General features: G+C 36.6%; 1 protein-coding gene across 1 annotated transcript in view; it reads left to right on the top strand.

The window, feature by feature from the left end:
• Positions 1-13,894, top strand: part of EYS (EGF-like photoreceptor maintenance factor) — a 454,013-nt gene that overhangs the window by 426,209 nt on the left and 13,910 nt on the right. The window contains exon 27 of the mRNA XM_023922426.2: positions 5,443-5,615. Within this exon, the coding sequence (XP_023778194.2) occupies positions 5,443-5,615 (173 nt within the window). The remainder of the gene's footprint in view (positions 1-5,442; positions 5,616-13,894) is intronic.

Raw genomic sequence — 13,894 nt, 5'->3', positions numbered from 1 at the left:
AGCAATTTACTCAGCTGTGCTGTCACCTTCATGTCTATAAGGTGAACCACCAGCAGCAGCATCTAGAGCACATTTTGGGAAGCAGGTGGCAAGCTAGAATGGCAGCTGGTGACAGGAAAACACAGCAAGCTTGGTATTATAGGGAAAATTCTTTTTCATCATTACAATTTGTATTCCAGATTAGTTTAGGGATTATTCTAAAATTTCTGGGGCATTGGGGGAAGGGGGGGAAGGGGGTGTATAATGTGATTTTTCTGGAGTTTGTTTGTTTGTTTGCATTTAATTTATAGTGACCTACTACTGAATTCTATTCCTGTCCCCATATTTCAGGACAGCTAGGTCTTCACACTCTAGGTATATGTGCATGCAGGTACAAGTAATGGTCACTTTTTTCTTTTTTTTTTTTTTAATGGTCTCATAGAAAAAGTGAAACATTGCCAAAGAAACATGGATGTAGTTTACATATAATTTCTGTCAAAGTACAGTAGCTGTCAATACTGGCTCAATATATTTTCTCAGAGGGACTTCTATTTTCAAATCATCTGTGTTCCTTTGAAGAGCACAGTCCTTGAGGGGACTGGATTTGTGTTCAAATATTTTCTCTGCTGAAATGAGATCTCTCCAGAGGTTTTGGTTGCTGTTTGGAGCTATTTTTATATCTTGCTTTCACCACTCTGCCAGAAAGTGTGCAGTGCTGTTAAGCTTTAGATTCAGTTGCTATAGGGATAATGCTTTGATTTAAATAGAAACAGAAATATGCAGCATTAATCTTTATATTCTGGCCAGCAACAGAGCACAACTGCTGTGTTTTAACAAAAAAAAAAAGGGGAATTACTTGAATAATAAAATGAAGAATATAATTTTCAAGGGACAATTATATCCCTTATTATTTTATTTATGACACAAAATAATAGAAAATAAAAAATTACATGTAACATCATTTTCCTGTGAGGTATTATGACTACTTCTTGTTGGTGAAGTAAGAAAAAGTACATCTTGTGTGCTGTTTGAACAGAACATCAGACAAAATGGAGAGGATTCAGTCTGTTAAATGTGAGCATGCAGTGTTAGTTTAGACACCCCTGGGTAGACATTTGGCCATCAGCTGCTGCTTCAGAAGAGTTTGGGACTTGTATAAGTTTTCTGTAATATCTCCAAGCCTCATGTGGATTTCTCAGTACTGTATCGCTTTCAAGGAGCAACAGCCACTCAGGTTTAGAAAATAAATCATGCCCCATATGTGTGGGGTGGCTCATAAAAGGAGCTTCTGTAGTCTCATTATTAGGCCAGATTCAATTAAAATAAATTTGCAGTGCAAGGACATAATCAATATGTAACAGAAGGACATACTTTAATACTCTGTAAGGGAAAAGACATTTAGCTGTTTAATCGTCATGGTTTAAAACAATACAAATCTCTGTTTTGGGAGTGAATTTGCTATCTAAATTTTTTCATTTAATTTGTCTTATTTAGTAGGACTCATCTGCAGCATTCCATGGTTCTCTCTGTTTAAATTCTGATTTAAAAGCTGATTCTCTTCCTGTCTTGTTTTCTTCCCAGTCCATCTTTACCTTCCAGCCTTAAGAAGTCTGGTTTTTGTTAATGCTCTAGTTTTCCACTGCATGAATTTAAAACCACTCTTATTTAGAAATTTCCTTCCTTGCCCAGCATCTTTCTACTGCAAAACAAATTCAAAAACTGTATCCAGAAATCTCCAGTGGATTTGGCAGCTTGATGGGGCCAATACATGCCAATATGAATTTGAGATGTCCTGCACGATCTGAGATACTTACAGGATGTTGAGAAATGTTTCAGTTCCTCCTGGAGAAATGTTTGGAGGACAGACAAGACACCCTAGGGAGTTTCAGATGTTACTAAACATCTGCCTAATCCCAGATGGTCTAGCTAATTTGATAAATTAATTAAGCTTCTGATATCCATTGAGTATGTGCCCATCTTACATATAGAATCCTAAATTCAGGTCTGAACACCTCCTTTTCTGGTATAAGGTTGCTTGTTTGATTTGACATTACATCTGCATAACTATGGGAAATTCCATTTTTGTTAGCATTGAGAACATTGTTTTAATAACATATTTTCTATATTTAATGGAAGAAAGTTTTTTGTTTAATTTCGGATCTAAGTAATCTTTCCAATTCTTCACAAATCCTTTAGGATCTTTAGTTATTTCCCTATAAAGTTCAAGAGAAGCTTCCAGTTTGATCAAGATTTTGTGTAGTAACACACAGACACACTTTTTACATATTTTATGTGTAAGATTACTTTTCATTACTTTTTTTAATGTTGCATGAATTTTGATTAAAAATTTTGGTTTTGGTACATAATCAACAATGAAAAATACTTGTCATCCTTGCTTATGTAGAAACTATGTTATTTGTTTCAGAGCTAATTTTGCCTTTTGTAAGGGACTTTGAACCTGAATAAACCATTCCATGAATACTGCATGACACTTCTAAGCATTTTACAAGAAGCAAAAAAGAAAAAGACATTAAATTAAAGCACTCTTGAGCTTCCTAAATGCAAATATTTCAGAACTTGTAGTGGTACTTGAATTTCCAAAATTTAAAGTGAGTTTCATTTGCTTCCTGAACTGGATGACTTTGCCCTGTACTTACTCTGAAGTGCATCCTATTAAGAATCCTTTGCAAAATAGGGTGAATCAAGATCATACAGTTTGTTTTCAGACACACTATCAAAGCTGTATTTGAAAGCCTTTCCATCCTTCCACACTTAAAAATATGCTTTAAAAAAGGAAAAAAAAAAAAAAAAAAAAAAAAAAAAAGGCATTTTGGCAGTTACTCTTGAGGTACTAGTATCTCCAGTATTCCAGTATAGGAGAATGAATATAATCTGTGTTTTTCAAAAAGTCTGAAAATAGGAAAATGTCTTGCAGCAACATTGTCTCCTAAGACACATAAACTTAGAGTGTCTCCAGGTGAGCTAAATGTGTAGGATCCTATTAGAGTAAATGGAGATACAGGCCTTTCCAGTTGTCTAAACACTGGCATTCTAATGGTCTCCATAGGAGCACAGAAAAGGAGCACTCCAGAGAAACACAAGTCTTCTGCAGCTCTTCTCTCTTACCTGCTGGCTCACACATCTCTCAGACACACCATGGATCAGAAGGCAAATATCATTAGCCTGCATGGAGACAAATGAGTGCAGGACTTTATCATTAGGGTCATGTATGTGTTAGTTTGTGGGATGCATAGTGCTCCAGTTCCCATGACTGTGTCCTCTGCATCACCACTGATTGATTAGTAGATGAGCTCAGGCAGTTACTCAAGGATCCCATTGCCTAAACCTGAGCATTCTGTCAGGTCTCTGTCAGAAACTTGTCTCCTTGGCCAGCAGCTGCCTCTCTCATATACCACTAGGGCAGCTGGAAGCCAACTGGGCACCTGATGTAACACAAAAGTAACTATCTGGATCTCAGAATGTGTCTCACCCCTTACACCTAAAGAAATACAAGATCTGGACGATGCTCTTAGTCATACAATTTACTTCTAGGTAGTTCTGCAGGGAGCAGAGAGTTGGACTCAAAGATCTCTAGGAGTTCCTTCCAACTTGAGGTATTTTGTGACTTTAAATGGGTCTTTAAATCCCTGAGAGTCAAGTCACTAGTGCAAGCTATTGCTGAAAAAACAAGCAACCAAAATCAGGAAGATACAGTGGAAACTAGTCCAGGATGGCAGGCCACATGATGGAAAATATTTGAAACACTGCCTCTTTCTTTATCTCTGTAAAGATTAGTGAATTTTGGATCTAAATTTCTCAACACCAGTCCAACTTGCTTAGGTGTGTTAAATAGGCTTCATTTGTTGATAGACCATTGCCACATGTTCAGCTCTGTGCAAACAATTTTCAATTAATTTAAAAACTTGACTTCTGTTAGGTCATCAAAGAGACAAATTAAAAGAAATTTAAACAGACATACACAGACACCAGCCAGGGAAAGGGGAAGAACCCTCACGTATGATGCCCAAGAGCAGCAGCATCAGCTCCAGCAGTACTCACAAGGAAGGGGCACTGCTGTTTGCACTCAGGGAGTTAAATCACTTCCCTTCTCAGTAGCTTTCATGCATCAAAGCATAACATTTATAGCTGAGACAGAAAGCATTCTGATGCTGACTTTGATGAATTGAGGTGCTCTCGCTTTTGCAAGGTCCTGTCCTCTTTCCCCCTTCATTCCAAACAGCTGTTTATCACTCTGAAGAGTTTGTTGTTTGCGCTTTGTTTACATGTTGTCTGATCTGAAGGTGTGGTGAAACAGCAGTTTCCCAGGCTCCTCATTATGTTTTACACAAAAACAGTGGCCTTGTTAATGGAGGATTTGCAGCTCAGTCAGTGCAAAGAAAAAAATCAAGAGTTTGCACAAAACAAAAATCAAAACAAACATGGACCGATCAAAACCCAATCAAAATATATGAGTTTTCATTCTTAGCCTTGAGAGGAAAAACTTACAGGGAAAAATCCATACGTGTTTTTATTCAGGGGAATAATATTTTAATCATAAAGTGATACAAAATGCTAGAACACAAATAAATCTAATATATATATTAGTATATATTTTATATATAATAATATATTTAATTTTAACTCTTTAGTAAGGAGGGAATTTTACACATCAGTGTCAGGTGTATTCTGTATTTAATAATTTCTATAGAATTCATGTTAATTTTAAATTTATAGATTAGTGTGACTTTTTCAGTTTGTTCCTCAGCCTGGATGAAAGAAAGTCATAAAATGAAGCAGACAATAACAAGTTCAGTGATTCAGTCGGTTTAGAAAATTTACTTTTGGTATGGATTTACACTCATAAATATATGAAACCCAGACTGCCATCTCTTTAATGACCATATCCACTATCCTCTTTTCTGTCAAGTGCTTCAAGAAAGCTAAATCTGATATGCCAGTTATAAGAATTTAGAAAATTAACAATGACTAAAGGAAAGGCAGTTGCTGACAGACTCCTGTTAGTAGCTAAGATTTCTAATTGTTAGCAATTCCCTTATGCTGGTATTATTTTTATGACTTTGTTGCTGCTTACCTTTCCCTTTTAATGTCTGCATTAACTCTTCCTAGTTTATGAAGCCAGGGCCTTCTGGAGTTATTTGTAGAGCAAAACAAACATGCAAAAGCTATAAGCCTTTTTTTTTTTAATACCAGATGCTAATATTTAAATGTTAATATTCAAAAGAAAATACTTCCTATTTTGTACATTTTTCTTTTACAATAAAATGAACATACCAAGAAGTTTAATGAGGAACTACTTGGTTACTACCTTTTTCTGTTAACCATTTTGGATCAGGTTTTTAAATATAGGTATCCAAACTTGAAAATCTTCATTAGATTGCTACTGACATGTTGATTTCTGTTGATAATACTGTTGCATTCTTTCCTTTCACTTACCCTCCATAGCTGTGACTGCCTCACTGGATGGAAAGGTGCATTTTGCACAGAAACTGTGTCAGTGTGTGAACCTGAGCATGATCCTCCACACCTGTGTCAGCAAGGCAGTACCTGTGTGCCACTGCCTAATGGCTACACATGCCACTGTCCTCTTGGAACAACTGGTACCTACTGTGAACAAGGTATGTCAAATGCACAGTACATTGTACACACAATTATGTGATGTAAAACTACAGCATTTTGCTATACATCAATTAAATGTGACATAGAGACACAAAGAACAAAATAGATTTGAGAAAGTGATGCTCTTTTCTGTTGGAAAAGGTAATTAAAAACAATGAATTGTTAGATATGGTTTCCTTACTCTGCCTATTTGTAATGCCATTTTTTCCTTCCATTTTTTTCAAATCATCCAACCAGATTCACAAGCATGATTTGTCAGGCACCAAGGAGACAGGAAGCATTGCAGAGCAGTGTTATAGTGCTCAGTACAATTCCCAAGCTCACCATAATGAAGTATGATGGGAAATACACCTGAGATCACAGTAGTGGCACAGAAGAGGGAAGCATCTGGGACCTTATCCAATTTCTGCTGATTCTAATGGAGAGGTTCCTGTTGACTTCCCAGCCTATTGGGTAGGGATGCACTGATAACAATGACAAAAGATGCAAACATCACTGTAAAAATCCACCAGTGATTATTCTTCCTGGCTTTCTTTCAACATATCACCCTCAAAATATGTCCTCAGTCTGCAGGTTTTGTATTTCTTACCTTCATGTAATGGAATCCTTTACCTGTTTTCTTCTCTGAGAGATTGTGCAAATGAATATTCAACAATGTGGATACACAGGTGCTACAAGCTCAGGGATTTTTCCTGCAAGTGCCCAAATTGCCTCTGTGTGTAAGGAGGTGTTGTACAGTCCGCACCCTCTATTCCACAGCTCTTGGATTCATGTTAATTTTGTACAAGCTTATGTATTCCTGTTGAGAAGCTTTCTGTACAGCTTTTGGAGAACTCCACTTACTGTTAAATAGGTGCCTTTCCAAAATGCCTGTCAAGGTCCAGCCTCCCTTCTTGTGTGAGCTTGAAGCACAAAACTGACAAGCTGAACCGCATTTGACCTGATTTGCAGTGCTCACCCTATAGATGGATAGTTTTTAAATCCCATTACATGTGGAATTGGTAGGCTCAAATGAAAAAGAATATAGCTTCTGGAAAGTTACTGTTGAATTCCTTATTCTGTGCTTGCTTTATTGCCACTGCTGCAACAGCTGTTCAAGGCTCTTTATATGAACTTTCCAATCTTGAATTCTCATTTCAAGTGAGGTTTTCAAAAGTAATGCCATCTGGATTCAGGATACTGATCATCAGGACATGTGCTATACACAAAGCAGGTAATTAATCAGGTAAACACTCCTGTGTTCTGATTCCAGAATACATTTGGGTCTTCTTATCATGGCCACATTAACAATACAAAACTTATATGGGAATAAGAGAAAATTGTATTTCCTACATATTGTCTTTCTTGTAGTAATTCTTCATCTGGTAAACACATTAGAGGGTTCCTCTCTGTTTTATTTAAAAGCTTTCCTTTTATGAATAGGTACTATGGATCTTGACCAAACTCTGTGCCCTGTATTTCACCTTACTCTGTGGCAGAATAATGAATTATCATGAGATTTTTCAAAGAGCAGTTTGCACTTTTAGTGGATGGCAAATTGCTAAAAAACAGCTGCTTATCAAGATTGAATATCTCATCCCTGGATTAATGGTGGTTATTGGAGCCAAAAGAAAAAGAGACAGAGAGCAATGAACAGCCCAAGGGACTGGGAGAAAACAAAGGGTAATTAAAGGATGAAGACTAATGAATGTACCAGAAAGAAGGAAAAAATTGTGAGAAGACAGAAGAGATTTATGAGGTAAAAAAAAGCACAGAGTAGAATAACAAAGGGTAAGAACAAGCAGGGGTTTACCAGATAATAGCAACTGGTAAAGACAGTACAACAGTATGGATTGCACAGGAGCAGGTCAGGTGAAGTGAGCAAATAGGGGTAGAACCACAATAACAAACAAGAGTACCCTGAACACAATTATTAAGGGTAATTAGGCATAAATCATCAATAGACAAGCACTAATTTTTTGTCAAACACTAAAAATGTTTGAGGTTCTTTATTAACTATGTATATGAGAGATGAAAGCATGGGAGCAGATAAGGATGATGCTGTTCTTAACTGTGATGGTCCTGTGATGCTTAGAGCACCAAGCTCAAGCCACCAAGGATGCAAAGACTGTCAGCACAGAGATAGGGTGCATTATAGTTAAGCTTTAGATGTCAGAGCTCCACTAGCAAACTTTCAGTGGTTGGAAAACTAAGTTAGAACAAGACTAAACACAGGGAGAGAAAGAATATAGTTTTCATAGCACTTATGGTCTGAGACTCACAGGGTTTATTTGATTATCTCACAATGACCATTGCCAATATGTAAATTGAGCAATATTCTCAGGAGGTTGCAGAAAGTTGTGTGTTATTTCAAGTGTTTTAGAGGAAATAGAAGAAATCAACCCACTTGACAAAGAGAGGGTAGCAGTTCAAATTTCTCTGTGTTTCCTATAGGCTGTGCACAACCAATTCACATTCAGGAAGTAGTGCAGTGATATTTTGTAGTCTGAAATGCTGAGAGCAAATATTTCATTGTATATTTCCACCTGACAAAGCAAGTACCAGGACTTGCTTTTCTCAGAGAAAGATCAAGAGGTTCAGCAGGGAGACAGCACCCTTGTGACTGACAAATAGGAAGATGCCTGTGAAATTTAAGACCAGTTTTGGGAAGGTAAGCATCCATAATGAGCACTAGGAAAGAAGGACAGGGCTGTAAATTAGATCAGAATGGGCCCAAGAAATAAAGCCTTGTCATGGGAGGCAGAGTAATACTATTGTTCAAGAATTTAAAACTCCACTTCTTGGGTGCACTGTGTTGTCCAAATCCATTAATACTCTTAAAACAAGTATTAGGTTTCAAAAGGTAACACTGATGTAAACAAACAAAAATATTATTAATTTACACTTCCAGAAACAAAAGTGATTGTTATGAAATGGGAAGGAAACGGAAGATTTATGGAAGAGTTCTTTTTATTTGGTGTTAACATTGCCATTTGGACTCAAACCACTTCCAAGACTGTGACACATGAAGCAGCAAATAATGCTGTTCCACTGCTTTGAAAAGGTCACAGCTGTGACAGAAACACAGCAAAGCCAGCCCAGCTCCTGAGGTGCATAAATGGCAACCAAACATTGCCATGATCTGGGCCAGTGTTAATTCTTAGTTAGCACCCCATAACCATAAGGATTAGGAATACGGGGAAGCAGTTTATCCAGGTTTTTTTTAAAGTAGTTGTTTTCCATGACACCAAAACATGATGATAATAAAATCTTTTGGTCATTTGACTTAAAGTTTGCAACTGAAGCACCAGACAATTAATTTTCTTCCAACTTTTCTTCTGATTAAGAAGTGAAGCTTCAGCCTGCAGCAGCATAATAATTTAGTTATTTCAATAACACACAATATTCAAAACCAACAAGAGTTTCTAGTAATTTGTCTGGGGAGTCTCCTGCATGGCTTTGCATGCCAAATTCCACCTTATTCCATCTGTGCCAATGAATAACTTTGTAATTAGATCTCTCAAAGGGTTTCTGAAGGGGGAGAAGTCTCTAAGGACCTGTTTTTTCCAGTTCCCCTGCAAGCATATAGTAGACCTGTTGGTTTCACTGTGATTATCACTGTGAGAAACCATGGCCAAGATCAAATGTCAAGGATGATTCCCCCTGAGAAAGAAGAGACAGTCTAAAACCCTTTTGCAGCAGGTAGTTTGATTATACAGCACATTGTTACATATGTGAACACAATATCTTTTTTCATAAATAGTAATTATTAAGACATGTGAACATTAAAATTACAGATATTATCCATATTTACAGTCTGCAATTACATTGTAATCTCTAATAAATTCTATTTTAGCAGTTTATTCCTCTCATAAGAACTGCATGCCCGTGTGAGGCCAGTAATCCTGTCTCCAGCAGTGGCCAACAATGGAGGTTTAGAGAAAAAATCAACACAGCAAATATATAGAACATCTCCCTGAAGCACTCTTTTAGTATCTAAACACTTATAGCTTACCTTTTTTTTTTCCTAGCTATTTATCTTAATGGATTAAATCAAGTCTCTAATCTTGTCATAAACAGTATCACCAAAGGCTATGAAAAACTTGAACAAAAATAAATTTTAAGTCAATAAAGTTCCTCTGACATTCCATTCCACATTGAGATATATTTACACATAAGATAGAGTTTCTATAGGTACTGAGCATATTTATTTCCCAGATAATTTTGTAAGGAGTGGAGAAGACCTACAATTTCAGATTAGTTAATTCTGAGCTAACAGAGGCTGATAATGTTATTTAAGGGGACAGCAATGTAATATTTGAAAGATTCTATAGATGGCACTCTTGGAGAACACTTGCCAGTGCTGAAAATAAACATGGTTTTCACCACAGTATTTCTGTGAATTTTAAATTATTCAGCAGTTTTCTTTAGCAGGAATAGTTTGTGCCACATGCATTCATCAAATCTATTATGATTATTTTTCTTGACTTCAAGGCATAACAGAATGCTACTGCCTTTTTCAAAAAGAAACAAGTTAATAAATAGGTTTCTTAAATTGTATATTAGCCTGAATTCCATAGCTACAAATACTGCCTGTCAATGTACAACTCTGGAAGACCTGAAAGAAAATGTAGAGTTTTCATTGTTCTGTCCTTGGTTTAATGAGATACTTCTCAAGCAACAAAGCCATTTCCTTGATGAACAAAGGGTGAGCAACTTCCTTGGGCCATGTTTATTCAGGTCAAGTCAATTTCCTAGATATTATTTCAATGTCAAATTCCATTATTCTTATATAAAAGTACAACAAATTTTTGAAAATACATGATAAACTGACAGAAAAAAAAACAAACCTTGACTTTTGAAATAATTTTTAATATAAATATTTTTTACTTTCTGCATAGTACAGAATGTTGACTACTATTGTAAGGTAAATTAATTCACAGTATGATTCAGCTCAACTTTTACATGACAAGACACCTTAAATACACAGTCAAACATGCATACATATACATGTATTTTGGGTTTACCTGAAAATGCAGTTAGACTTGCACAGTATATTTCATAGTTATCATTTGGAAACTTATGTTTAACCACAAGGACAATTTGTTATTGAGTCACAGTGACTATTGTCACTATTGTCTTTAGTCATTTAAACAAGGCCAATCCCATCAAGCTTTGTTTTCAGTGACATTTTTTTGAAAACTTGTGGCAACATAAGAAAATCTTTAAATAGTAGCCACGGGATTCATATTGCATAAGAATAAAATGTTTTTCCTCAATTTTACCTGAAAAGCAATCTAAGCTTTCAGGTTTATCACTAACAGTCCAGCAAACTTAATATTCGTGGCAGGCACAAGGGAACATGCATTTGTAATATTTATCTGTATAATTTAAAATGCCAAGTAGAATAAAATGAGTTACCTACTCAAATACATCATATATAAACCCAAGTGGAAGTCATGTATGATAAAATGAAGGAGATGATAATACCCTCCACACCAAGTCAGCCATGTCATAATGGGATGTGATGTCCCAATAAAAATTCAATCATCTACTTACCATTCCCTCCAGTCACCCAAGTGAGTAAGGACAAAATCCAGACAGCTAACCAGCACTTAACAGGATGACTCTGAAATTACTTAGACTTCCTCTATGAGCATGTCTGATATGCTGGAAATGTGCTTGCCACCTTAATTTGTAAAGGTGCTCAGAGTTAGTTAGTCAGTTAGTTAATGGTGGGAACTGGTTTTACAGGCAATGCACCTAGATTTAAGTCTCTAAATGTGAGTTCAATATATAAGTTTCTATTATGAGTTTGAAGCTTTGAGAGTGTTTCTCAGCCCATAAGGATGGAGTTGGCGTCTGGTCACAAAGATGGCTTTGCTGAGGAGCCCAACCAGGAGTTTCCTCCTGCATTGCTTCAGGAATAGCTTTAAATACCCCATGATCCTGTGCTGAACTACACTGTAGCAGCATCAAGATCCATGATCTGGACCCTGACTCACAGACTGATTTGCAGGCTGGACCTTAACACCTGCCTCATCACTGTGGGACTGATGTTTCACTTGCCCTAGCTCAGCTATCAGGCATGGGAAGGCTTGATCAGGCTTTACCAAGCGGAAAAATAAGTCAGACATGGCTTTTTCTTTGTCGTTTGTTATTAAGTCCTCACTCCTTTGAGCAGTGACTCACATTTCCTCCCCTCTCTTGCTGGAAGCTGGAACAGATTGCCCAGAGAGGCTGCAGAGTCTTCATCACTGGAGATACTCAAGAACTGCTGGGACACAATCCTGTGCAATGGGCTCTGGGGTGACCCTGCTTGAGCAGGGAGGTTGGACCAGGTGATCCACTATGGGCCCTTCCAGCCATGCTGTGGTTCTGTGTGGCATCACCAGAAACTAGAATTCAGCCTAGAAAACTGAGCCATTAATCAGATACAGCACAGAAGTATTTGTTTAAATGCCTGTTGTAGTTGCAAAGCATCCCACAGTGCTAAGCGTTCTAGTGAGTAATGCAGTAGTTACACAGCAAAAAACCTACCAATTTAACTTATAGGATCAGCAAAGGCATCCATTTACCTCATTTGTTTTAGTGAAGAGTTTCTCAGGAGTAAGCACATGTAACGCAGGTGCTGTCTTGTGCAAGTTTAGCTGAACTTCTTACTTTCTTAGCTCAGGTGAAAAATAAAGTTTCCTGCCAAGAAAACAGCATTAGAATACTTCAGCCTCTGATGTGTTAGTTTTGCATATGCCTGCCATAAAAGAAAATTGAAAAGTTTAAATTGTCATATTCTTCACCTTAAAAGTTTGTCTGTCTATAGAAGCAATTTTGCAAAAATGAAATTTCATACGGCTCACCTCTGTGCACTGTGGTAGACTTGAATGCATTCTGTTTTGGGATATGGGTGCACATACAGGTTCCACACACCTGTAAAGTCAGATTTTTTTCCATGCATATAATCCATACTTGCAGGATCTACAGACCATTTACAAGAAAATTATAAGCCATTCTAGTACTTCCTGTAGTTGCTCCTGCTACATTGTGGCAAAATATGTTATTTTCTGACACTTGTAAGATACATTTATTTGGAATAAGCCTGCTTTTTAAGATAATGAAAATAAAATATTTGCATCTTAGAAGTTTCAGAATGAAGTATATTAAATAGAGTATTGTATTTGATATCTATAAATCAGGATAATACCTCCTTACTAAAAAACTCTGACATCTGTTGCTGAAGCTGTGGGTCTTGTTTTTAATACTCTATCTGTAATATGAAACCATGGACTTAATGCTTTCTCTGAGTGATACTATAAAATCACTTTTTATCCTTGTTCTCTTTCTCTGCTTCAAGACTTTTTATCATAGCAATCTTCCTTTCATATCCCTCCCAATGACAAGCAATATAGCACTTCAATCCTGGTGATTTTGCTCTTACTAGTCATTGTCCAGGCTTCCTCCATAAGCAGCAAAAAATTAACTACATTGATAAAGTGAAACTGAATCTGCCACAGAGACTTTCAGATACCTCATTATACATTTTGCCTAAGGTGACCTTTTAAGCAGCAGCATATTTTCATGTAAGATTGACCACTGTGGCACAGTTCATCCACATGTAAATCTCACTGTGCAAAAATCTGCTAAGAGGAGACTGACTTACAAATGATGCATGAAGAAAAAATGTCTATGTACTAAATAAATTATTGATTGCTTTTTAAATATGAGGACATCAGTATAGGGATTTTATCTTTAACTACTAATGGAGAGCCTTGTCTTACCTACTGAAAAAAAAATCCATATGGAATAACAAGTATTACTCTGTCTTTTGTACCTGGTAGTGTTTGTAAGTTTTAGTGACGTAAAGTATAGCACCAAATCTGTTTAGCAAGTTTTACTGTTTATCATCCAGGTTAACTGCTATTCTAAATACTTTTATTTCTGTGAACTTTTAAGTATAGATGCCAGGAATTTCATACTTTTGTCATTATGTTAACATATGACTACAGACACTTGTTAGCCTTGATAGGAATCATAACAGCTATTATGATACTTAGGATGGGAGTGATTTGAGAATACATACATAGATTGAGCAACAGCTCATCAAAAGCCTGATTCTGATCACTCAAGCATTTAATTAATCTGTTATAATTGATATTGCGGTGATTAAAACTTACTTTTAGACTGAGATTTTGTGCCATCAAACCCATGTACCTTTCTCAGAAATATTACCTGTAATCTACCAGGAGGAATTAATAAAAAGGTCAGCTGTGCATTTACTGCCCATTCAAGAGGTATCCCCAGG

Source organism: Cyanistes caeruleus, chromosome 2 (genome assembly GCF_971803275.1).
Source record: "Cyanistes caeruleus chromosome 2, bCyaCae1.hap1.1, whole genome shotgun sequence".
Classification (NCBI taxonomy): domain Eukaryota; kingdom Metazoa; phylum Chordata; class Aves; order Passeriformes; family Paridae; genus Cyanistes; species Cyanistes caeruleus.
The sequence above is the reverse complement of the archived record's forward strand: the minus strand, read 5'-3'. Positions and strand labels throughout refer to the sequence as shown.